The 23,428-nt window shown below is 51.6% G+C and overlaps 1 protein-coding gene across 3 annotated transcripts in view; it reads right to left on the bottom strand.

Annotated features, from left to right (window-relative positions):
* KIAA1671 (KIAA1671 ortholog) overlaps positions 1–23,428 on the bottom strand; it is a 168,891-nt gene that overhangs the window by 121,210 nt on the left and 24,253 nt on the right. For 2 of the 3 annotated variants that reach the window (XM_045534341.1, XM_045534343.1), the window contains exons 2-5: positions 14,919–15,068; positions 10,786–12,300; positions 8,915–9,002; positions 2,910–5,675 (exon numbers count right to left, since the gene is read on the bottom strand). In XM_045534341.1, the coding sequence (XP_045390297.1) occupies positions 2,910–5,675; positions 8,915–9,002; positions 10,786–12,245 (4,314 nt within the window). In that variant the 5' untranslated portion in view covers positions 12,246–12,300; positions 14,919–15,068. The remainder of the gene's footprint in view (positions 1–2,909; positions 5,676–8,914; positions 9,003–10,785; positions 12,301–14,918; positions 15,069–23,428) is intronic. The other variant, XM_045534342.1, reaches the window with a different exon arrangement.

The following is a 23,428-nucleotide window of genomic DNA, read 5'->3' as shown; positions in this document are numbered from 1 at the left end:
TTCTGGGGATCATTGAGCAGAACTAGCTGTGAATTAAGGAACCCTCACCCAAGGAAGCAAAGATGTGCGTGGAAACACTATAGCAGCCCTGCTTCTAACACACAAAAATGCAAATTAACCCAAACATCCATCAACAAGGGTCTCGGTAAAAATGTCTGGGCTCAGTCACCTAAGGAAACACTTTACAGCCATTAAATAACGTGATTATGTATGCACAATGACTGTTAAGTAAAAAAAAATAAGTAGATTTTCTGTAGAATGTTGTCATGTTTCCATAAAAACCACGTGTATTTACCTAGATCTATATCTGTGTCTAAACCAGGGTCCCTCAACTGCTCGACTGCAGACATTCCGGGCGGGGTCATTTGCTGGGGTCGGGGGCTGCCCTGTGTGCACTGTGGGAGGTTGAGTGGCATTCTTGCCTTCTACGCAGGAGATGCCAGCAGCACCCTCTTCCCAGGCTGTGACAACAAGAGATGTCTCCGGACACTGCCGCATGTGTCCCATGGGCAAAATCGCCCATAGTTGAGAACCACTAATGGGCCCGGAGAGGTGCTTCCCAAGTTACCCACCAGATTCATCCTTTGGGGGAGATTTTCTTTCTAAACTGTATGTTTCTATCGTATTTTAAATTTCACATACGCACTCACTACTTTTGCCATAAGAAAAACATGACCATTATAAATGCATATGAGTGATATGTGACCGTGGAATGTAGGGAAGTCCCAAAGAACAATCACCAGAGCGCGTAACAGAGGCTGCATCCGGGGAAACACTCACCTTTTATTTTCTATACCCCTGTAGGATTTGAATTTTTAACAACCAACATTTTGAACTTCTGTACTGGTGGGGGTTTTTTTGTTTGTTTTTTTGTTTTGTTTTGTTTTTTTAAGATCCAAACCCAACGATCTTTGGGCAGGAGAGAAGAGAGGAATGGGAAGCTGGTCCAAGGCTTTCCGGTCCCTTGGTGAGAAAACAGATCCCCTGGCAACCAGCACTGCTGGGGCCTGTGCGCTCCGGGCAGGCGTCCAAGGCCAGGCTCGGGGACAGAGCCGGGCCCTGGCGCCCCCCTCCACGATGCCCCGACTGCCCCACTGCCAGCGGGCCCTGAGCAAGGTGCTGGCAAACAGATGAGGTGTCACATTTCCACGGCCTCGTCTCTCTCCCCCTCTTCCCACAACAACAGGCTGGAGCAGGGGACAGGAAAAGCCTCCCAGAGAAGCACACGGGGTGGCCCTTGCTGGGTGCTTCGTCTCCATTCGGCCTGAGAGCCGAGCTTCGAGGGCCAGGGGCAGAGTAGAGATTCGGATGCCAAGGCTGCACGGTCCTGAGTGTGGTGGTTAGAGAGCTTGGCCTCTCGGGATGACACATAGGTTCAAAGTCCAACTCCGCTACTAACCCACTTTCAGCTTTAGGCAAGCCTTCATTACCTGACCTTGACTGACAGCGTCCCTGTCCAGACTGGACCTCTGCTCTCTTTTATGGAAGAGGAAGCCCAGGTCCAGGGAGGTGGAGGGACTTGCCTTTAGTCCCTCGGTCTGCAAGGGACAGAGGTGGCATGTGGGCCCTGGTTTGCCGATGCTGTATCACACAGGGGGTGCTAAGGTCGTTCCCACACGGCCTCCAGAGCACACCATGTTGCTTCCCATCCCCAAACCTTTGCGCATGCCGTGCCCCTGCCGAGACTGCCCTCGGCCCCCTAATCAGCCCATCCAAACTCACGTCCACCCTCCAGGCTGGGCTCAAGCCAGCACCTCCTCCTGGACACCTGGACACCTTCCTGGGCCTCTTCTCCGGCACCCACTCTGCGTCCTGTCACTTTCTGCCGGGGTCACAGGTCCCACCTCCCCACAGAGATCAGGTGGCCTCTGGGACTCAGATTCCTTCCCCACTTCATGGCTCTTCACTCAGCAGAGGGGCTGACTAGACAGTGGCCCCCCACCTATTGGGAACTAGAGCAGATCTGGGTTCAAACACTAGCTTTGCCACTTGCCGCTGTGCACCCTGGGACAAGTTACTTAACCTCTCTGAGACCCCATTTTTCCCATCTGTACAGGAAGATGATCAAATCCGCGGCAGACGCTGTCAGCACCCTGCCCGACACGCAAGCACGTGCCAGTGGCAAAGGTGCCCTGCTGCGCGAGGATTTTCTTTCAACCATCGAACATGGTGCCAGCCAGGACGGAAGGGTCTGAATGTTAGTAACCCAGAAACAGTGCCAGGCAAGGACAGAAGGAATTGGAAAATACATACTCCAGGTCCCTCGCTCCTTGGATAGGACCACTCGAGAGACGGTCAATGCTGCCTCCCAGGGGTCCCCAGTGAGACTGAGCCCCGGTGCCCACAGTGGCCCCTGTATCACCTGCCTCACTGCCCCACTGCCCGGCCAGTTCTTCCTGGAATTGCCTACCTGCGACAATCTGCCTCTGCGGGAACCAAACCACGACAATCCCTCTTTTATATAACAATGAACACGAGACAACAGAGTGCGATACAGAAGCAGCTCAATAAAGCTATCATTGATACCCATCATCATCGTCACTCTAGGCCCGAGGCGTGAAACCGGTGGCCCCGGGGCTGTCTGCACAGCATAGTTCAATACGCTGCCCTCGTTTCCTAAGGGGAGGCCCACATAAAAATCTGGATTTTACGATTTTCTGATACACACGGTGTGCCATCTCAGGGCCACCACTCTCATGTGTCAAGAGCCGGACAGAACCCCAGCTGCCCCCTTCAGAAAGGGCGTGAGCTCTCTATCGGCCACGACCCTACAACTCCCTGCAGCCTCACGCCCAGCCTGACCCCACTTGTGTGTGCGCCCACGTGGCCCACGTAAGAGCTGGGTTGGAGACCCCTGGCCTCGATGCTTACTCAACGTCTGATAAAATTAAACGAGCCTGTGTACTCACCTTGTGACCGTCTCGAGTCCCCGACTCCCGCCAGCAGTGCCCCATTTTGGCCTCCGAACTCCCCCCAGGGAGGTCCCGCCGCCTCTCCCTGGCTTCGTGCATGATGGATAGACCCTCTCGGATCGAGGCAGGGGGCCCCTTCTCCGAACAGGCCCTCTTGACGTCCGGCGGCGACCTTGCACAGTCCCGTGGGTGGCCACCCCACTGGGCCACAACGCTGTCCTCTCCCCACTCGATGGATTTCCTCAGGGTCCCTTTCTTCCAGTCGGTGGGGGGCGACTTGGGTGGCAGTCTGACCCTACTGCCCAGATCCTCCCGACCGAAGGGCTTTGACTCAGCCAGGTAATTCTGACACTTTGCACCGTGATGTTTACCGGCAAAGGCCTTTTTGTCGTCCTCAGCGATTCCCAAGACTTTTTTCTTGGGGCCTGCGGGGACGGGCGAGGCCCCTGCATACGTCTCGGAAGGAGCCGCTGGTGGCAGAGCCCACAGAGGGCTGGATTTGGTGTTCGGGGCTGCCCGGGGGGTCTCTGCCGGCTGCTTGCCTGAGCCGGGAGGGGAGTTGTGCCTTGTTTCGGCAAAGCTGGCTCGTTTCGGGAGACCCTCTGCTTCGGGTCCCTCCCTCAGGCTCCTCCTCCTTGGTCCCACCCCGCCTGGCTGGCCTGGCCTCTCCCAGGGGGAGCTGCTGGGCTCCCAAGTCCGGCTCTCCTTCTGCCCCTGAGCCTCGCCGGGGACTTTGGGCGACAGGTCCTGGTACTCCGCCATCAGGGCGTCGATGTCCAGGACGCTGGATCTGTAGCCGTCTTTCATCTTACCTGGGAACGTCTCGCTGATCACCTCGGTCCTCCTCCTGACAAGGACATCTTTCGGACGACTCTTAAAAGTCGGGGTAGTTTTGGGAGCACCGTTGCCGGGGGACAGCTTGCTCCCACTATCCTTCCAATCGTTCTGAAAACCAGCGCCATCTTCTGATGCGCGGTGACGCCATAGAGCGTCCACGTCGATGACTTTTTCACTAGAAGGTTCCAGAATCCTGTCCCCAGTTAATAAGGGACAGTCTGTCAGCTTCAGGTTTTTTGAAATGCTTACATTTTCACGCTCCCTCCCCTTAGTCCAGTTTTTACCGCCCACCGTCTCCAGTGGCTCTTCGTGGTTAAGCGAAATCAAAGCGGGTGCGAAAGAATGAGGAGATGGAGGTGGAGTGACTTTTCTAGAATGTTCCAGCAAGTTGTCAAGCCCTGACATAACAACACCCTTTGCCTTTTGAGTATCGGGAATCTGATAGGTGACTGCAAAAAATGTTGCCTTGGGTTCCCCCGGAGACCCTTGCTTCGCCACTGAGAAAGTCCGGTCCTGCGAAGCACCGGGGCTCCCCTGGGTCTCCGCCCTACCGTGGGACAGTGGAGGTTTTCTTAAGGCACTGGCTGTGGGGCTCAGATCATCAGTCTGTCTCTCCTCCACCTTCGAGGAGCTCTTTGGGGTGAGGAAGCTGAATGTGTCAAATTTCACGTCGTGGGGTAAAGTCCGCCGCCGCCACCTGTCCATTCTCGGGTCCGTGGGACCCGCCTTCCGCATCTTGGCTTCTGGCCCCGGCACCTGGGCCAGCCTGGGATCCCCATCGCTGGCAGCCACAGTGAGGGGCCCTTTCTGCCCAGAAAACGTGTCTGGATGTGCTTGTGTCCAGGAATCAGGGGGCTCGGCCTTAGCCCTGGAAGGAGGATCTGGGGGGCCCCCCTGGGAGGGACCCCTCGCTTCCGCTCCCGCCTTGTGTCCAGGCCCCCCAGGCCCCTCGTGCTGGGCCTCCCAGACAGCAGCCTTGACGGACCTCACAGAGGCGGCCCCAGGAGCACAGGGCTCTTCGCTGACCACCATGGTGGCTTTGTACCAGCTTCCTGCCCCCCCGCCTGTCCACCTGGGCGACGGGCAATTGCCCCCAGTCACATCCTTCTGCTCTCGAAACTCAAGCTTTGGCCCACTGGCCGCCTCCTGCGTCCCTCGAGCTTCCCAGATCAAACTGGCCCGTTGGACGGATCCCACCTGACCTTCCGGACCACCCTGTGGGTCAGCCGGGGTGACCTCCTGGGACAGCTGCCTCCCCTTCAGCGAGGGCGGAGACCTGCCGCTTCGGAGCGTCACCGCTTTCTCCTCTGGCGCCGTTGAGATGGCCTCGCTGTGCACACGCCCCCTCACCGTGTGCACGACATCATACCTGGGCTCGACCCTCTGGGATGCGGGAGGGTTTTCCGAGGGCTTTAGCAAAGGGCTACTATTGCGTTTTTCACCCAAAGGGTGCTTTTCCCGGAGAGGCGTGTGATACTGTCTTGGCTCACCGTTCATAAGAGCGGTTTGTCCCAATCTCTCTGTCTTGGGACTGTCAAAGCCCCTCAAGTTCTCTTTCTTGAGGTTTGTCATTTCCAGCGGGTCCTTCCCCAGCCAGGAGCCTTTCTCAGGCCTGGGCCTGGGTTCTGGGACACGTGCGTCGGACACGTCAGCAGGGGATGTGGTTAGGAGACAGCGTCCCGTCAGGTCGGACACAGTGTGTTTCTCCACGTGATGCTCAAACATCGTGGCCCACACGGTCTGGAAGCTTCCCTCATCTTCTGGAGTGACGTCAGGAGTTCCCACCGAGCTCTCACCGAAAGAGTAGTCAGGGTCTCGGGTAGAACTATCTTTCTGCTCCGTCTGCCTGGGCTTCTCCCGGAGCGTCCCAGGCTTCCGGGGGCTTCTTGGAGCAGATGCTTCCACCAAACCATGCCCTTCCTTTTGCTGAGAAGAAAGAAAAAGAAAAGAAATAATCCAATGTTACAGGATTGAAAATAGAAAGGAAGAGGAGAGGGGATTGAAATGGCTGCTTATATAATGAAAGCAATGAAATACCATAAAATTTTAAAGACTGAACACACCCAGTGTGGGTGAGGATGTGGGGAAATGGACACTCAGATACTGTTGGCAGGAACGTAAATGTGAGAGACTGCAGGGCAATGTGGCATGCCTAGCACGGTTTTATAGTACTCATTTCCTTTTATCCGGCCAAGTTCCTTCCAGAACTCTTTCTTTGCACATGTGCCCAAGTCTACATGAACAAGAAAGTTCAGGCAGCACTGTTTGTGGCAGCAAAAGAACACAGCAACAACCCGAAGGCCCACCACGAGGGCACTGGCTGAATAAATTTTGATATACCCAAACAATGGAATATGCACAGGCATTTGCACCCACAGGAGGAGGTGAATCCTAATGTCAGGACATCTAAGGACATTTACAAAATATTGTCTTGCTGGGAGAAAAGCAACAGAACAGTATGTGATAATATCATTTTTAAAAACTGTGTATGTATGTATGTACACGCATACACAGATACACGGAGATAAACACTCTAAAGAAAAGATATGAATAAAACTGTGATCAAGAGAAGTGGGATGTGAGGCTGGGAGGAAGGAATGAAGATGGGAACATCGTCTTTAATCTCACACCCTTCAGTTCTATTTGATTTTTGTAATATGCACATATTAGTAATTTTTTTAAAAATCTTTTGTTCTGTTAGAAATCAATCTACTTCAACAAGTTAAATATAGAATTGCCATATGACCCACCAATTTCCCTTGTGGGGTACATACCTAAAAGAACCGAAAACAGGTGTTCAGACAACAACTTGTGCATAGCAGCATTATTCATAATCACCGAAAGGCAGACACAACCCAAATGTCCAATGATGGATGAGCACACACACATCACACGGTGCACAGCCATGCACGGAATATTACCCAGCCATCAAAAGGAACGGAGTACTGATTCATGCTACAACGCGGATAAACTTTGAAAACATTATGCTACATGAAAGCAGCCAGACACAAAAGACTACATGTTGTATGGCTCCATTTACATGGAAGATCTAGAACAGGTGAATTGAGAGAGACAGATTAGTGGTTGCCAGGGGCTGGGAATAGGGGGTGGGGAGAGACTGGATACCGGGTTTCTGTTTGGGGTGATAAAAAGTTCTGGAACTGGATAGTGGTGATGGTTGCACAACACTGAGTCTGTATTAATGCCACTCAATCGCACACTTTAACATGGTTATAACATGGCAGGGCCAGTTTGCTAACCCTTCCCCTAGATGACAGAATGCCGTTGAAGAATTCTAAAAACCTACTGCTTTCAAACTTTGTTTCTATTTTATTATGTAAATTTTACATAAGTAATATGTGAATCTATTCTCATTGTAAAGGAATCTAAAGAATGCAAAGCTCAAATTTGTTTTTTCCTCCCTTATTCAAATACTGGTCCGCTTTCTGGATAACAACATTATCAGTGGGTTATAAACCTTAAAGAGTCTCCCTTTCTCCTTGTATCAGTTACACATATAAGCACATGCATATATATTTTACATTAGAACATAGCTTGTTTTATAAATTAAAATTTTTTTATTCTTTAAAAATATTTAAAATGGTATGTTTTATGTTATGTATATTTTACCACAATAGACACACATCCTCAAAGTCTACTTGTAGAGATGAAATGTCATTATATTTAAAGCAAGGGTTTACTTATTAACTTTTCATTTTTTGAAGGTTTTCAAACATATACAAACTTACAGGAAAAATAATACACCAGGCTCCACCCATCCCCCAGAACTCCTGCTTCACACGGGGTCTTGCCGTTGTCACCACAATATTTCAATGAAAATAAAAGGGACATTACTTAAACCGAACTCTCTCCTGGCCACTTCAAAGAAGTGATTCAGAGGCGGCAAGGGTAAAACTTGGGAGGGCGGGAAGTGCCACCCCCAGAGGGGTGAACATCCCCATTCAAAGCCAGCCCACCTCGTCGGGGATCCACTGTGAGATGGGCACAGACGGGCTTAGAACCAAGCACTGGTGGTATTTTTTAAATTCCGCAGAAGTTTCTGAAAACATGCAACATGCACCCGCCATAGGATCCAGCCACTCTACTCCTAGATGTTCACCCAAGAGAAAAGAAAATCCAGGTCCCTACGAAGCCCTGCCCACAAATGTTCACAGTAGCTTTATCTGTAATGGCCCCATGCTAGAAACAATCCCGCCTTTCACAAAAGGGTAAATAGATAAATTAATTGTGGACTACCCACGCCCTGGAATACAAGTCAGCAACAAAAAGGAACAAACCACGGATGCACGCTAGGACGGGACGAATCTCAAAATTAATTACTCCGAGTGAAACACCAGAGGACTGGTTCCATCTACGTTAAAGTCTAGAAATGCAAAGTAATCTATGGTGACAGGATGCAAACCAGTGGTGGCCTGCGGAGGAACGGGTGGGAGGGAAGATAACAAAGTAGCATGAGGAAACTTTTGCACGTGATGGGAATGTTCATCTCTTGCCTGTGACGATGGCTTCACAGGTATGCACACATGCGGCAACCCGTCAACTTGCATGCTTTAAATACGTGCTTTTGCTGTCTGCCAACTGTGTCTCAATAAAACTTTAAAAAAAAATTTAAGGCTGCAGAAAGCATCAAACACAAACCAGTTACACTGAGCAATTACTTTCTAAGCTTTCTCTTGTTAAACAGACGAAATAAAAAAATACTTTTTAAGCAATTTAATTGCTGGTCACGTACCTCTTTTTTCTATGACCAGGTGGCCATAGAAGTCAGAGCAGGGAAAGGGGTGAGAACCACAGTGAGGGAACTTTGAGGGAGTTTCTTTTAACATTTTTAACCTAAATTTTACATCTTAATAAAGACACTAAAGCAGGCACCCTTATGTAAAAGAAAGCCATGCCCCTCTGCTCTTTGCAAAGAAAAATTTAAATGCCTGACAATGACCTTTGCAAATAGCATTTAACACCTGGGAGCGGGGAATCGGAGCCCACCGTGCCAGAAGAGACTTTAAAAGTCCCAACATTGGGGAGAGAAATGTTTTATTGTGCACGACAGGTTTCTGATTCTCTCCTGGGTCTAGCAGATCTCTTTTCCCAGTAAGTGTAAGTGGCCACTGGAAAACGAGATGTGCCAAACAGGCGCTCCTTACCTTTCCTCCCGGTTCCTTAGGAAGCTCACCGCTCTGCTCAGCACACTTCTCATATTTGACTTCGCTGCTTGAAGCTGAACTTGAAAACCTGGTACAGAGATCCGAGTTACTTGGGTGGAGCCAGAAGCTGGGATTCCCCGTAGCCCACACACCACCAGCTCGGGGACCCGAGGGTGAAATCGGCTTTGGCAGCGTCAAAGCCACACCGGCTGATTTCCTTTGAGAAGGACATTTCCTGTCCAGCTGCCCAAAGGAGAAGAGCCCGTTGGGGAGAGCCTACCTTAAACACAGCATCCCGGGGTGGAAGGAGCCCCAGGCTGGGGTGAAGACACAGGTGCTAGTCCCAGCTCTACTGTGCCTCGCTACTGGGGAGCTCAGGTCGGGCTTGTGACCTCACCTGAGCCTCTGTTTCTTCATCTATAAAATGGGGATAATTAACACCTCCCCGTCCCTTTTATAGGGCAGATAAGAGGCTACCCAAGGCCCTAATAGCTACATGAGGGCGTTCAGGGAAGAGTGAAGATGCCCCAGGAGGGATAATTAATGGTTGTTGTTAGCAATCCAGCCACAACAACAGCCCCTCCGCAGTGGGCTGTCAGGGATTGGGTGGGGGCCGGGCCTGTCTCTGCCTCTCTGGGTGAGCAGGGCCGAGTCATTATCCTTTTCTGGGCCTCAGTTTCCCCACCTAGCAAGGGGAAGAGGGAGTGGGGCTAGAATCTTTGCATCTCTGAAGAGTTCTCTGGTATGAATGCCTGACGATGGGGCACATGCTTAGTTCAGGGCTGGGGGCTTTGGAGAAAAGGGAGGGAGAAAAACCGAACCACTTATAACCTGACCCGCGCTTAGCAACCCAGAGTCTGTGTCCTGGGAGGTGTGAGGCTGTGAAGTATTGTTGCTGAACTCAGAGCCTCAGTTTCCCCATCTGTTAGAGGGGGATAATCACGCGGCCCCTCCCAGGCACTCTGAGGACACAGTGAGAGGAGGCATGTGAGGTCCCTGTCACAGGTGTCCCTTTTTGCTGCTCCCTTAACTCAGGGGTCCTCAGGCCTGGCTGCACAAGAGACCCACTTGGAAGCTTTTAAAAACCACCAAAATACGAGCCCCTCCCCAGACCAACCGAATCAGAATCTTCAGGGGTGGGGCCCAGGCATGGGCATTTTTTTCCAGGTGATTCTAATGTGCTGAGAGCCACTGGTCTAACTTTGGCCGGGCTGGCTGCCCCGGCTCCCAGGGCCGGGAGGGCAGTCTGCCCAGACAGACATCCTGCCCCCGCAAGCTCCACCCCGGACAAGGTATGTTGGTGGCATGCATGTTATTAACGAGCCAGTTGATCACGCCTGGTGGCATCTCCCTGTTGTGGCCACTTGTGGGAAAACGGGTGTGCCACGCTTAGAAAGTCGTTATTAACCAACTGGATCAATAATACCATTTGGAGCCGCAGTCCGGCATTATCTCTACGTTTGTGCCTCAATCCTTTAAGTAAGGTCTTAATATTATTTCCATTTTCGAGATCAAGACACTGAGGCTCAGTGAGGGGAAGCACCTGCCCAGGTTATCTTGACTCCTCTGATTTTATATTTCAGGCCTCATCTCCTCATCCAATGGAGACAGGCTGAGCTGGAATGACATCCGGCTTCAACTTCCTCGTGGTACTTCAGCTTTCTGACCTGCATCTGTGAAATGGGCGCATACCTCCCACTTCACTCACAGGGGGCGTGCAAAGCCGAGAAGGGACAAGGAAATTGAGCTCTAGCCCCCACTGCTGGCCATACCCAGAGGAGCTTGGAGCTTGGAGCTCCCTTTCCCTCGGGGTCTCTGGGGGGTGGTGTGCGGCAGCCCAGGGAGGGAGGCACGTGGGAGCGTCCACTTACAGTTTGGTCAAATCCGCGGACAGCGGCCGGGCCTGGAACGTCCTCCTCCTGATCTCGGGCTTTGACTCAGAGCTCTCGGCAGCCCAGCCTCTGACCCGCGCCTGGACGCTCACGCCCCCTTGCTCGGGCTCTGGCGCTGCCGATGGGGACTCAGGGGTGGCCGAGGGGGGTCCGGGCCCCCCTGCCAAGGCCACGGCCGCTGCCACGGCGCTGTCCTCCCCAAACAGGCTGATGCGCTTCTTGACGCTCCCCCTGGAGGCCCGCTCGCCCCCCGCTGGGACGCCTCCTCCGGCTGCTCTGCCCTTGACCTCGGCAAGCTCCGGGCCTCTTCCCGGCCCGGGTGGAGGGGGCTCGGGCGCCTTCTCTGGCTCCTGGGCCAGCCTGCCTGGCGCTTCCCAAGGACTCTGCTCATCTCTGGGGGCGACCCTGGCTGAGCCCCCCAGGGTCCTGGGGCTGCCCGTCTCCTGCTGCAAAAACACCTTCTCCCTCCGTTCCTGGATTTTCTTGGCCACCTCCGGGAAGCCGGCACTCGTGTCGGGAAGCGGGGCCTCCGCCCTGGCCGAACAGCCCCTGTGCACCCTGGGCTCCGGCCTGGACCTCTCCGGGGCCCCACCGCCCTGTCTGCCCTCGAACCGGGCCGTGAGGTCCACCGACAAGGGCCTGGGCTTCCGCACCCACGTCTTCTCGGGCGGGGCGGGGGGCGCCCTCCCCGCCCCGGGCCCCCCGCCGGGGCCCGGCTTCTGGGGCTGGACGGAGTCGGCGAAGATGGCCGACACGGGCCTCCTCCTCACGCGAGGCCTGGGCTCCGGCGCGGGCCCTGCCGTGTCCCCCTGGCCTGGCTCCTGCGGCGGCGAGGCCGGGCGCGGAAGGGTCCCCGCCGGCTTTCGGGCGGGCATGGCCGGCTTGGCGGCCACCTCGGGCCGGGAGCCCGGAGGGGACTCATGAGACGCGCCCGCTTTGGCCTCCTGCGCCCCCTCGCTGGCCGCGCTCCCCAGAGTGGGGCCGGTTTTGGTGGCTTCAAAGAGGATCACGGCGCCGGGGCTGGGCCGCAGGTTGGAGAACAGAGACGCGCTGCTCCTCGGGCCCTCGCCGCCACCCGCCTCCTGCCCCACCAACCCGGGCATCCTCCCGCCCAGGTCCTTGGCTGCCACCTGCTCGGGCAGCCCACCAGAGGGACACGGGCTGGGCGGACCGTGCCGCAAAGACGACTCGGGGGCTGTCGCGTCCGGGGGGGCCCCCTCCTTGCAGAAGGGCCTGGGCGCGAGCCTGGGCAGGGGCAGTAGGCGGGCCGCGCTCCTCAGCGGGCTCTTCGCTTCCAAGATCCCGGCCGAGGGAGCCCCGGAGGTGTCGCCGGCCTGGCAGAAGTAAGTCCGCTTCAGGGTCTCCTCCTTGCCAATCTCACCGAGGCCTGGCACCACTGTCAGGGACGTTATGGAGCCGACCTCCACCCGCGTCGCCATGGTTATGGTCGTGGATCCATGGGGATTAGGGACGTTGGAAATGGAGGAGCAACTGCTAAAAAAAGAAAGAAAAGAAAAGAAAAGAAAAGAAAAGAAAAGAAAAGAAAAGAGAAAGGAGAGAAAGAGGAAGAGAGGAAGAGAAGAAAGGAAAGAAAGGAAGAAAGAAAGAAAGAAAGAAAGAAAGGAGAGAAAGAGGAAGAGAGGAAGAGAAGAAAGGAAAGAAAGGAAGAAAGAAAGAAAGAAAGAAAGAAAGAAAGAAAGAAAGAAAGAAAGAAAGAAAGAAAGAAAGAAAAGAGAGAAAGAAAAGAGAGAAAGAGGAAGAGAGGAAGAGAAGAAAGGAAAGAAAGAAAGAAAGAAAGAAAGAAAGAAAGAAAGAAAGAAAGAAAGAAAGAAAAGAGAGAAAGAAAAGAGAGAAAGAGGAAGAGAGGAAGAGAAGAAAGGAAAGAAAGAAAGAAAGAAAGAAAGAAAGAAAGAAAGAAAGAAAGAAAGAAAAGAGAGAAAGAGGAAGAGAGGAAGAGAAGAAAGGAAAGAAAGGAAGAAAGAAAGAAAGAAAGAAATTTAGAACTCGGTCCGTGCGTGGGTTGGGGCAGAGTGGTTTGGGGGAACGGGACAGAGAGCCCTGGGCCCCGGATCCTGGACCACGGCCCTGCGCTGACTTCACCGGGCACGGCTGGGCCTGTCTCTCCACCTCTCTGAGCTCTGGGCAAGGGGAGGGGACTGAATGGCCGTCTCTGAAGTTGGTGCCAGCTCAAGGGGTGTGGCAAAGGTGCCAACACTCGCTGGAGGACTTTCCCCGACTCAGCTAATCTCTGGCCAGCTCTTACGGTTAGAAGAGATTGTCTCTGCTGTACAGATACGGAACCAGCTCAGAGAGGCAAGTCACTGGCTCTCGGGAAGAAAGAGAAGTCAGGATTCGAACCCAGGTTCGACCCCAGACTCACTCCACACAGGCTCCCGCCATAAGCCCCAGGGGCAGCATCCTCGGGGTGCCTCAGTGCTGCTCCCCTATGTCCCACTGCAGAGCCTGCACATCGGGGACCCCAGCTGACCCTTATTGCGACCCCGTGCCGAGCACCAAGCACAGAGAAGGTAAGCGACTGCCACAGCTCACGCACGCAGCTCCCCAACGCAGGAGTCCCTGGGGCACGAAGAGGGTGAGTGGCCGCTGTGGAAACCAGGCCTCAGCCACCAACCCCACCAGACTGTCCCTTAGTCCCTTTACTTTTCCCAACTTTTCCAGATACCATTAAAAAAAAAAAAAAGCCATCTCATTTTTCGCACTCAATTTGCTGTTGTTACTTGTTTGCCTTTAGGTTCTTTTCTGTGGAACACCTAATTTTATGCCCACTGACTTCATATTCTGTTTTGAAAATCTATTTATTTATTTATTGTTGGACACAGGGTCTCACTCTGTCACCCAGGCTGGAGTGCAGTGGTGTCATCATAGCTCACAGCAGCCTCAACTCCTGGGCTCAAGCAATCCTCCTGCCTCAGCCTCCCGAGTAGCTGGGACTACAGGGGTGCACCACCACGCCCGGATGTCTTTTTAATTTTTTTGTAGGGACAGGGTCTCGCTATGTTACCCATACTGAGGAGGTCTTGAACTCCTGGCCTCAAGCGATTCTCCCGCCTCAGCCTCTCAAAGTGCTGGGACAGGATCACAGGCCACCGCGCCTGGCCTTCATATTCTTCATAAGCAAAGGAACAGCTAACAGTGACAGCTTAGCATGAGTGAGACCCCGAGCTGGGCCAAGCGCTTCATGTGTTTTATAAGTCTCATCCCCCCCTACAACCTTATCAGGTGGGCCCGACGATCAGACCCCATTTTGCAGCGGCTCAGGGCCTAAGCCCCTTGTTCATCCAGCTGTGAGATCTGTTCTCTCAAAACAGGAGCCCCCCTCTCTCATTAATCCTCCAACAACCCCAAAAGGCAGGAGCGACTCGTATCTCCCTTACGGGGAGGCAGGGGAGGGACCAGAGAGGTCGCCGGCCCGCTTACCATCACACAGCTGAAATCTGACCTCAGACCCATGACCCGCGCAGCTCTGCCTGTTTAAAAGTTATTGTTTATTCCTTTTCGGTCTTACAAAGTGCCGGGCAAGTCCCTCTTCTTGACCCGCAGGCACCTGTCACACCAGTGTTTTCCTTCCCTGTAAAGCCGCCGCCAGCCAGCCCCCGTGTAGATGGACTAAAAAAGTGGAAGGTATTTCAGTTATGCGTAAGCCTCCCGCTTCCCCTCCTCGGAGCCCCACTCTGCTCCCCCGTCTCTGACTCACTCGGCAGCCTCCACGAAAGAAAGGCAGACAGATTTTGATATTTTCTCTCCCTTACACGCTCAATGGTGCTAACAGATTCCATCTCCCCAAACCGGAGAACACTGTCTAGACTCGGTTAGAGGCAGAAGAGAGATCAGATACGGAGAATCTGAGAACCGGAGAATTTCCATCTGCAAAGACCCCAGGCAGAGCTCTAGGGCTCCGGAATCCCACCCGGCATCAGGGCTGTTCCCCTGTACGGCCAGCCCCCTGTGACCTCTTAAAATCCTGCCCTGCGACACATGCGTAGCCCAGACATGAGACCCAGGACAATGACAGCATGCAAAGGACAGAGACGAAATTCCCTGGCAACCCACAGGTGCCCTCCACCCCCTGGTGGAGCAGGGGCCCCACTTACCCGAGCCGGCAGGCCCTGGCTGGAGGGGTGTGACTGCCGGGAAAAGCCAATGGTGTCACAGCTCATCGTGGACCGGGCTGTCCGCACACTCCCATGGCAGCAGCAGGCGGGGAGAGGCCGGCTCGTTCCGGCAGGCAGAGTGTCGCAGGTCTGGGGAGACACAGGACGACAGCCTCGGTTCCGGAGTTCTGGCAATATGTGAACAGACGGCGCAAAGGCTCTCAAGCTCCAACTGCATCCGCTGGCATCTCCTCCAGCTAGTAAAACTTAGGCTCCTTTCGGCTTTTCAATTACGTAGCCTCATATATACGTGTGCATAAATAGTGCTGAGCCCACAGTAGGCACTCCGTAAAAACCTTCCCTATTCCTCTGGTGCGTGTTTATGGGGCACCTACTACATGCACAAAATGAGTGAGGAATAACCCCTGCACCCGTGGAACTCACAGTCTACTGTGAGAAACACACACGCGGAATTACAACACTGCGGAATAAATGTCATGGTTTATAATAGCACCAAAGACAAAATTATCGAATGCATAAATAAATCATTGTCGAGTGAATAAACAAAAGAATGATGAAATATTCTGACCCCACTGCTCACTCTTCTAAAATGCCAGATAAGTCTAGATGCCGTGAGTCTCACGACAAATGACACCAAGCCACCTGGAACACAAGATGAGTTACTCTGGCTGTGGCTAGTGAATGACAGAACCAAAGAGCACTGAAGCGCTCGGATGGGAGCTCGACCCGCCAAGCCCCACTAAGAGACCCCCACCCGCTTCCCTGGGCCACAGGGAGGAGCTCCACCCCAGGGCAGGCCACTGCCAGACATCTGCTGTGACCACATTCACCTCATACCGTCATGGGAGCTCATCTGCCCAAATGTGGAATGAATGCTTCTCTGCACGGCTTTTCCTGGGAAGAGCCACCAAGAGCAACCATTGCTGAACTAGGATCAATGGTACAGAAATGTCACCCCCCTCCAGAATCCCTGGACCCACTGCAGTGGCCATTCTGCATGGAAGGAAAAGGGGAAAGGCAAGAGGAAGTAAGGAAATCAGTCTCTTGGTCCACACCCCTTAAACAGAACAGTGTCTCTGCCCCCTGTGATCTGCCTCATGTCCTGGTCTACCTCTCAAGACTCCATTCGAGTGCCTCGCAAATGCCTCGTATGTAAATATGAATCAATGAATCAATGAATAAGTCCATGAACAAAGGAAAGTAAAAGAAGTTTTTAAACCACCGTAGTAGATGGTTCAATAATATTTTTTTTTTTTTTGAGACAGAGTCTTGCTTTGTTGCCCGGGCTAGAGTGAGTGCCGTGGCATCAGCCTAGCTCACAGCAACCTCAAACTCCTGGGCTCAAGCGATCCTCCTGCCTCAGCCTCCCAAGTAGCTGGGACTACAGGCATGCGCCACCATGCCCGGCTAATTTTTTTCTATATATATATTTTAGTTGGCCAGATAATTTCTTTCTATTTTTAGTAGAGACAGGGTCTCGCTCTTGCTCAGGCTGGTCTCGAACTCCTGACCTCAAACAATCCACCCGCCTCGGCCTCCCAGAGTGCTAGGATTACAGGCATGAGCCACCGCGCCCGGCCTGTTCAATAATATTTTAAAGTCCTTCCCAACCCATGGTCCTCAGGTTTTCATTTAACCTGCGGTAAAATACAAGGAAACCGATTTAACTATAGGCTTTAAAACCTTGCTTTAGATGTATCCCATATGTTGTGCTTGATTTAATAGATGTTCGTCGCTTCCAAAACATTTTGGAAGCACACTCGCACAGAGGCCAGCTGCCACTTATTCCTAAGGTGGACTGGCTCGCTTTTTTTAAATAGCGTATCTGCTGGGCACTACAGCCAAAACCAGGACAGAAGGGAACAGAGTCTGAGCCATCTCTGGTTCATACGTATCTCATCATGGAGGTCAGCGTGTGGGGCAGACGGGGAGCGAGGCGTCCACCTGGGAGGTCAGGAGGCTGGTGGACCGGGCGGGAGAGGACGCCAGTCTAGCCACAAGCAGTGGGCAGGTACAGCAATGGGTATTTTCCCCTCTTGCTCAACCTGCCAACTCCACGAGCTGGATCTCCCGGGAATGATTTGCAAAGTTCAAAATTCCCATTTCCTGCCATTTCATGCAGCAAAATAATAATAATAACTCGTCTGAGAAGGGCGTCCCCAAAAGCAACAGGTGCTGAAATTACACAGGAGTCACTGGAAAGCGTTCGTCCTTCCATCCTTCTGACCCTCCTCCCGCAAACACCTGCCTCCCTCCAAAGCGCCAGGCTCTGTGCTTGGTGCTGGGGCGCGTGGTCTCCTGGGGAATCCGAGAGATCCGCAAGAGAGAAGGCAAGAAAAAAGCACTTCCATTCAAAACCAAACCGTTTGGCAGCTTTTCTCCCAGTTTCAGAGGCGTTGATTCATTCTAACAGCTGCTGAGGATCTTTCATAATTACACCCTTGAATCCGATCTGAGAGCTCACCAGCCATTCACTCGGCCGTCTCTGGCTGCCGCTTCCCGGGAATGCCACCATCTGGTGAGGGGCGTGGGCTGGTCCTGACACCTTCCAGCGTCTTCCGGAACGTAGCCCTGGCCCCCCAACTCTGCAAACCCATCTTGTGCGGTGCACTGTGTGAACAGCCAAGAACGGATTGGCAAGTGCACGCTCGTGTCCTCCCGGAAAAGCAGGGCTTCGGTACACATTCGATCCGTCCACCCACGGGCCCCGGATGGAAAAGGCACAACCAAAATGCCAAGTGTCATTTGGAGGTGTGTGCATCCTCTCATCCCTGTCCCCGTGGCTGCAGCCCTAGTGCCTTCCTTCCTTCCTTTCTTACTCCGTTCCAGTACACAATTATTGGGTACCTACTACGTGTCAGGCGTTGGAGACGCAGCAGTGAACAAAACATACAGAAACCTGCTCCATGGAGCTGACATTCAGGAAGACGGAGAAAAGAAAATAAACAACATAAATAAGTGAAATATATAGAAGGTTAGTTAAGTGACAATAAAGGAGGGAATTTGAGATGGGGTGGCCCGGGAAGGCTTTACTGAGAAGGGACATTTAAAATCTGCCTCCTTCCTACCCAAGGTGGGGGCTGCTCCAGTCTATTCTAGCAGCAGCCAGAGGGATTCTCGAATACGCAAGGACCAGGATGTCTCTGCCCTGCTGGAAGCCCGCAGGTGTCTCCTCACTGCCCTCCAGATAAAGATCAAACTCCCTCCCTGAGGACTGGTGGGATCCAGAGCCTCTTTATCTCGCCAGCTTCAGTCTGATGATTGATACCGCCCATCGGTCTATCTGTCTCTCCCACATACTCACATACTCCAGCACAGTGAACCCCAGACACATCATGCTCTTCCTCGGCTTCACACCTCTGCACCGCCATGTCCTCACTGCCTGGCTAATCTTTATTACTCTCTCAATTCTCATCACCACAAGGCCACCTCCTCCAGGAAGCCTTCCCTGATACCCCAGGGTTGGTTCAGGGGCCTCCTCTGTGCTGCAGTACCTCACTCCCTGTGCTTCCCCCTTGCCCAGCACTCATGGAAAGGGTGGCCATTATCTCTGTTTCCTCCACTAAACCGTAAGCTCCTGGCACAAGAAGAGTCCTGGGTCCTGTTCACGGCTGTATCCCCAGAGTCTGACGCCGAAACAGGCCTAAAGTCAGTGTGCCAAAAAGGCACCTGGGAGGAAAACATCCCTGAGAAAAAAAAAAATAATAACAATACCCAATGCAGGGGTGAGTATGGAAAATGGGTTTGCTCATCCGCCCCCAGGGGCAATGTCAGTTATAAAAGCAACTGGCAATATTCACTTTCAACTGACATCTTCTGACACCCCGTCAAGAGTCAGGCACCATGCCAACCGATTCTGTGCCTCTTCTGCCTCTGGCATTCATCCAAGCAGCAACCTCGCGCTGTTCAAATTATTACCACCATTCCACACGTTGGGAAAATGTAGCCCAGAAACAGCCAGTTTCCGATCTCACTGCTAGTAAGGGGGAGAGGTAGGGTTGAAATCCAGATATTCTGACTCCAAATCGAATGTTTTCCCCCTTTAGCCCTCACCCTCCCCAAAGAAATATTTATTTTCCACTCAATAGTCTCATTTTTGAAAACGTATCCTATGGAAGTAACCCAAAAGGAAAGCTACATGCACAAAGATGTCCTGTGCATTGTTATTTATCCACCTGCAGCCAGAAGACACCCCTGGTCATAACCCCTACTTGAAATAACCCAGGACTCAAAAGCATTTGAAAGGCAGCAACAGTCGCAACCTGCCAGCTTCCGCGAGTAAAAATCACTTGCCTGGGAGTCAGAGCAGGGTGGCTTTAGCCAGGGTGACCATGCGTTCTGGTCTCCCTGGGACAGATCCCGCTCATTCTCCACGGTGTCCAGGTTTGTACGACAAATTACTCCATCGCCCTACTTTTAAAAAATTATGGTAGAAATCACATAATCTCCACTATTTCAGCCATTTCAAAGTTGCTCGGTGGCATTCAGTAAATTCACAATATTGTGCAACCATCACCCCATATCTAACTCCAAAACATTTTCATCACCCCAAAGGAAATCCCACACCCATTAAGCAGTCACTCCCCACTCCCCTCCCTCCCCTCCCCTAGCCTCTGGCAGCCACTAATCTGCTGTCTGTCTCTAAGGATTTGCCATTTCTGGATATTTCATAAAAATGGAATCTATGTCCGTCACCCTAGTTTATGTCTCAGTATCTCCACTAACGGGCGGTGACAGCTTGCGTGAGACCCTCCCTTACTCCAGCCTCAGAAACAAGAGGTTGAACAAGGGGTCGTTAATTCCCTGTCATTTTAAAGATTCTGTGATTCCGACTTTGCTCAACTGGAAGGCTCATCGGTTCTGCATTTTCCACTTTTCTCTGCAACTGACACACATCCCCCCCCTCCCCCCATGGAGACCAAATTTCTGGATTCTGGGAGGCACGTTCTAAATCTCCTCGTTCCCCATGTTTGCTTAAAAACAACTGGTGCTCAATAAAGGATTGTTGAGGGGCTAAATAAAATTCTTACCCCCCTGCTGAGAGCTAAGTCTCCTACGGAGCGTGGACTATTTTTGTTAAGAATGGCCTTAACGAGCATAGTCCTGACTTCTGTGTGTGAGTTCCATCATCAGAGTTGAGCACATCAGACGTCCCCAACTCTGGAGTTCAGGGGGAAGCTCGAGGTGGCTCTCCTCAAACTCCCCCTGGGCCATCAGATGTGGGTGGCACACACCCCCCCAAAAAAGAGTTTGAGAAATGCTGAGTTCAACAATCCCAAGCGTCTTTCCAGCATGACTTTCCAGAACCTTTAATATGCTGATTGGCATTTTGGACCCTCCGAGGCACAGTCCACACTGCCTCACCCCAACACCCCTTGTCCAGGTGCAACTGCTCACCTGGAGAAAGAACGATACAACTTATCCTTAGCCCTCTCTTTAAACATCCGCCTTTTCAATTTCATTGGCCTGTTCCTTCCTACAATTTGTGTTATTTTGGGACTGGCTGACCACTCACTAAAACCATTAACAAGCTGCTTTTTTTTTTTTTCCCCCTTCTTTTTCTCTAGATCAGAAATTGGCAAACTAGAGTCCACAGACCAAACCTGGCCCACCGCTTGTTTTTGTAAATAAAGTTTTATTGGAACACGGCCATGCCCATTTATTTATGTATTATCTACAGCTTCTTTCAAGAGCCACTATGTAGAGGCTCTGTCTTAGTGACGGAGTTTAATAGTTGCCACTGAGGCCATATGGCCCAGAAAGCCTAAAATATTTACTACAGCTCTCTACAGAGTAAGTCCCCTGTTCCAGACTGTGGCCAAATGAGTCCTCTGAGAGACCGGACTCCCCCAAGGGTGGGACAACCTCCTCTTTCAAATACTCAAAGTTCTTACAATATTCTGGCTGAGACCCACCCCTTCATTAGACCTCTTCAGGTGTTCCACAGGATAACTACAGGAAACTCCAAAAATACAGAGAAGCAAGAGTATTTTTAATAATCCTAAACCCTACCATCCACAGGCGACAGCCACTGTTAGCATTCTGATGTACAGCAACCTGGGCATTTTGCATGAAAATGAGCAACTTTGGGTCAAAATTCAAATGGAATTAGATCACGCGTGTTATTTAGAAACTTGTTTTTGTTGTCGTTGTTTAATTTCAAACTATGTCACGAACATCTTTCACATCGATAGCTATATACCCCATACAGGGGTTTCCAGCGCTTTCATGGTATTCCATTATATGGATATCTCACCATTAGAGAACCCGTCCCTCGCTATTGGATCTTTAATGGTGCAAGTTTCCAATGGTTGAACATTAAAACCAACACTGCAATGAATACTCACATGCAATTTATTTTCCCAAGATATTAATAAATTGCTGCCCAAAGTGGGCTCTCTGGTTCAAAGGATACACACCTTTTCTAGAACTTGGGATACGTGCAGAATCACATCTAAGGGAAATGCTTCCCACGCTGACTCAGGTCAGAGCTTCAGAGATCAGGGTTTCAACCTCTCCCCTGGGGCACACCCAGTAAAAATGTCTCAAGAACAATAAACCGGGCCCTGCCCGCACTTGGAGCTTTAAGGGCTCTACGTTGTAACAGGATCATCACAGCCTCGACGAGAAGGTTTCCAGGGGTAATTAGAACAGCTCACTGAGAGAAGTGAGTCTGGGACCAGCTAGAGGCTGTGTGCGGCCTGGCGTTGGAGCAGGAAGGAAGACCCAGCCCTGGAACTAATGTTCTGGGCGAGCAGAGGAAACTCCACTCCAAGGCTCAATTCAGCATAACACACAGCAGCACAACGCTGGACTCAAAAGTGTGAGCACAACATGCTCTCTCCTTAGGGAGCTTGAGAAGTGCACATTACATTTCACAAAAATAATAATAATAATAATAATAATTTCCTCCAAGTAGATTTCTGAAGGAATTCGCTTATGTAGGCCCAAGAGCTGTCTTATGTGCAAAGCTCAAACCCTGAAAATGTCTGATCACGTCACTCTCTAGCTCTAGAATCATCAGTGGTGCCCACTGTCCCTTGCCTCGGGCAAGGTAGTCAAGGCCCCCCCTAAAACTAATCTCGCCTATACTGCAGGCCCTGACCAGTACTCCCAGATCCTCAAATGGGTCCCACGACTTGAATGTCCTTTTCGTCTTTTTCCTTCTGCACGGACAGCCCTTCACCCAGCACACAATTTCTATTTGCCTGAATCCTACCCATCCTTTTAGAGCAGTTTAAATGCCTCCTCTTCCAGGAAGCCTATGCTGATTTCCCAGGCCAAAGTGACCTCCAACCCTCCTGGACAATTCACTTCATGGAAATGCCTCCTATCAAGAGATAAGCGTGAGGCTCTCTCCCTCGCAAGATGCACATCCACCACTGTGCCCCACCCAGGGCACAGACTCCTACAGTCTGAGTTCCCCGCCCCAGAACCTACTGGATGCCTGGCGCAGGTAAGGCGGGGTGCTGAGTTCCTCAGAGGTAGGAGCCGCCCACCTGGGACACAGATGGTTTTAGGTAACAGGATGCTCTGAAATGCAGGTACAGCCTTCGGGTGCCTCCAATGACACTGTGTGAAAGCTGTTGCCTTTCTATTCTCACGGGAGCCTTCGGAAGTGGCAGAGACAGTCTCTGCTTGGTGACACTGTGACTTTAACACCTCCATCTCCATTATCTGCTAATCTCCCAATCTAACAGTTAAAACCAGCATCAAGCTCAGACCATTAGCTGCTGCTGTAGCAGCAGATTTAAAATATCATTTCATTTTCATTGCATTTGGTTTTTCCTGTTATTGTCTACTGAAGGCAAGTGGCACTGGTTTTCTACGTACAATAGAGATTTCTGAAAGGTTCCTTTTTAAATAAATTTATTTAACTTTTCAAAAAGGGAAATGTTTAAAAACAAAATAATGGTTACAGGGGTTAAGTGGATATGGTAACATTTCATGCTTTGTTGTTTAATTTCAACAGAGAAATTATCAGTACGGTGGAAAGAACATGGTGCTGGAGTCAGTAGTACAGATGGGGGCTCTCAGGTAGCTTCCCTCCTTCCCGACAAGTCAGAGACTCACTTTTTTCAGCTTCCTTTGCAGCTAGAAGTAGCCATGTGACCCAGTTCTGACCAAAAATATATAAGAACATAAGAGGAAATGGGGAAGACTTGTAGGGAGGCTTTTGTTTTGCTCATAGGTGGTTTGTGGTGCTACCTCTCCTTCTTCCTACCTGGAAGGAAGGCATGATGTCTGGAGCCACAGCAACCATCTTAGGACCAAGAGGCCACAAGCCAACACTTTAAGGATCATGACATGGAAAAGACCTTGAAAACACAGTTGAAACACTGTGCTAACTCTGAATTGCTCTCCTCTGTTTTTTTTTTTTTTATGTAAAAAATAATGAAAACCTTATTTAAGCCATACTTCCTAATGGACATGGCAAGTTTGGCACAAATTGGTTAAGTGGCCAAATGTCTTCTAAGTGAACACAGTGG

The sequence above is a fragment of the Lemur catta genome, chromosome 21 (genome assembly GCF_020740605.2).
Source record: "Lemur catta isolate mLemCat1 chromosome 21, mLemCat1.pri, whole genome shotgun sequence".
In the NCBI taxonomy this organism is placed as follows: Eukaryota; Metazoa; Chordata; class Mammalia; order Primates; family Lemuridae; genus Lemur; species Lemur catta.
The sequence above is the reverse complement of the archived record's forward strand: the minus strand, read 5'-3'. Positions and strand labels throughout refer to the sequence as shown.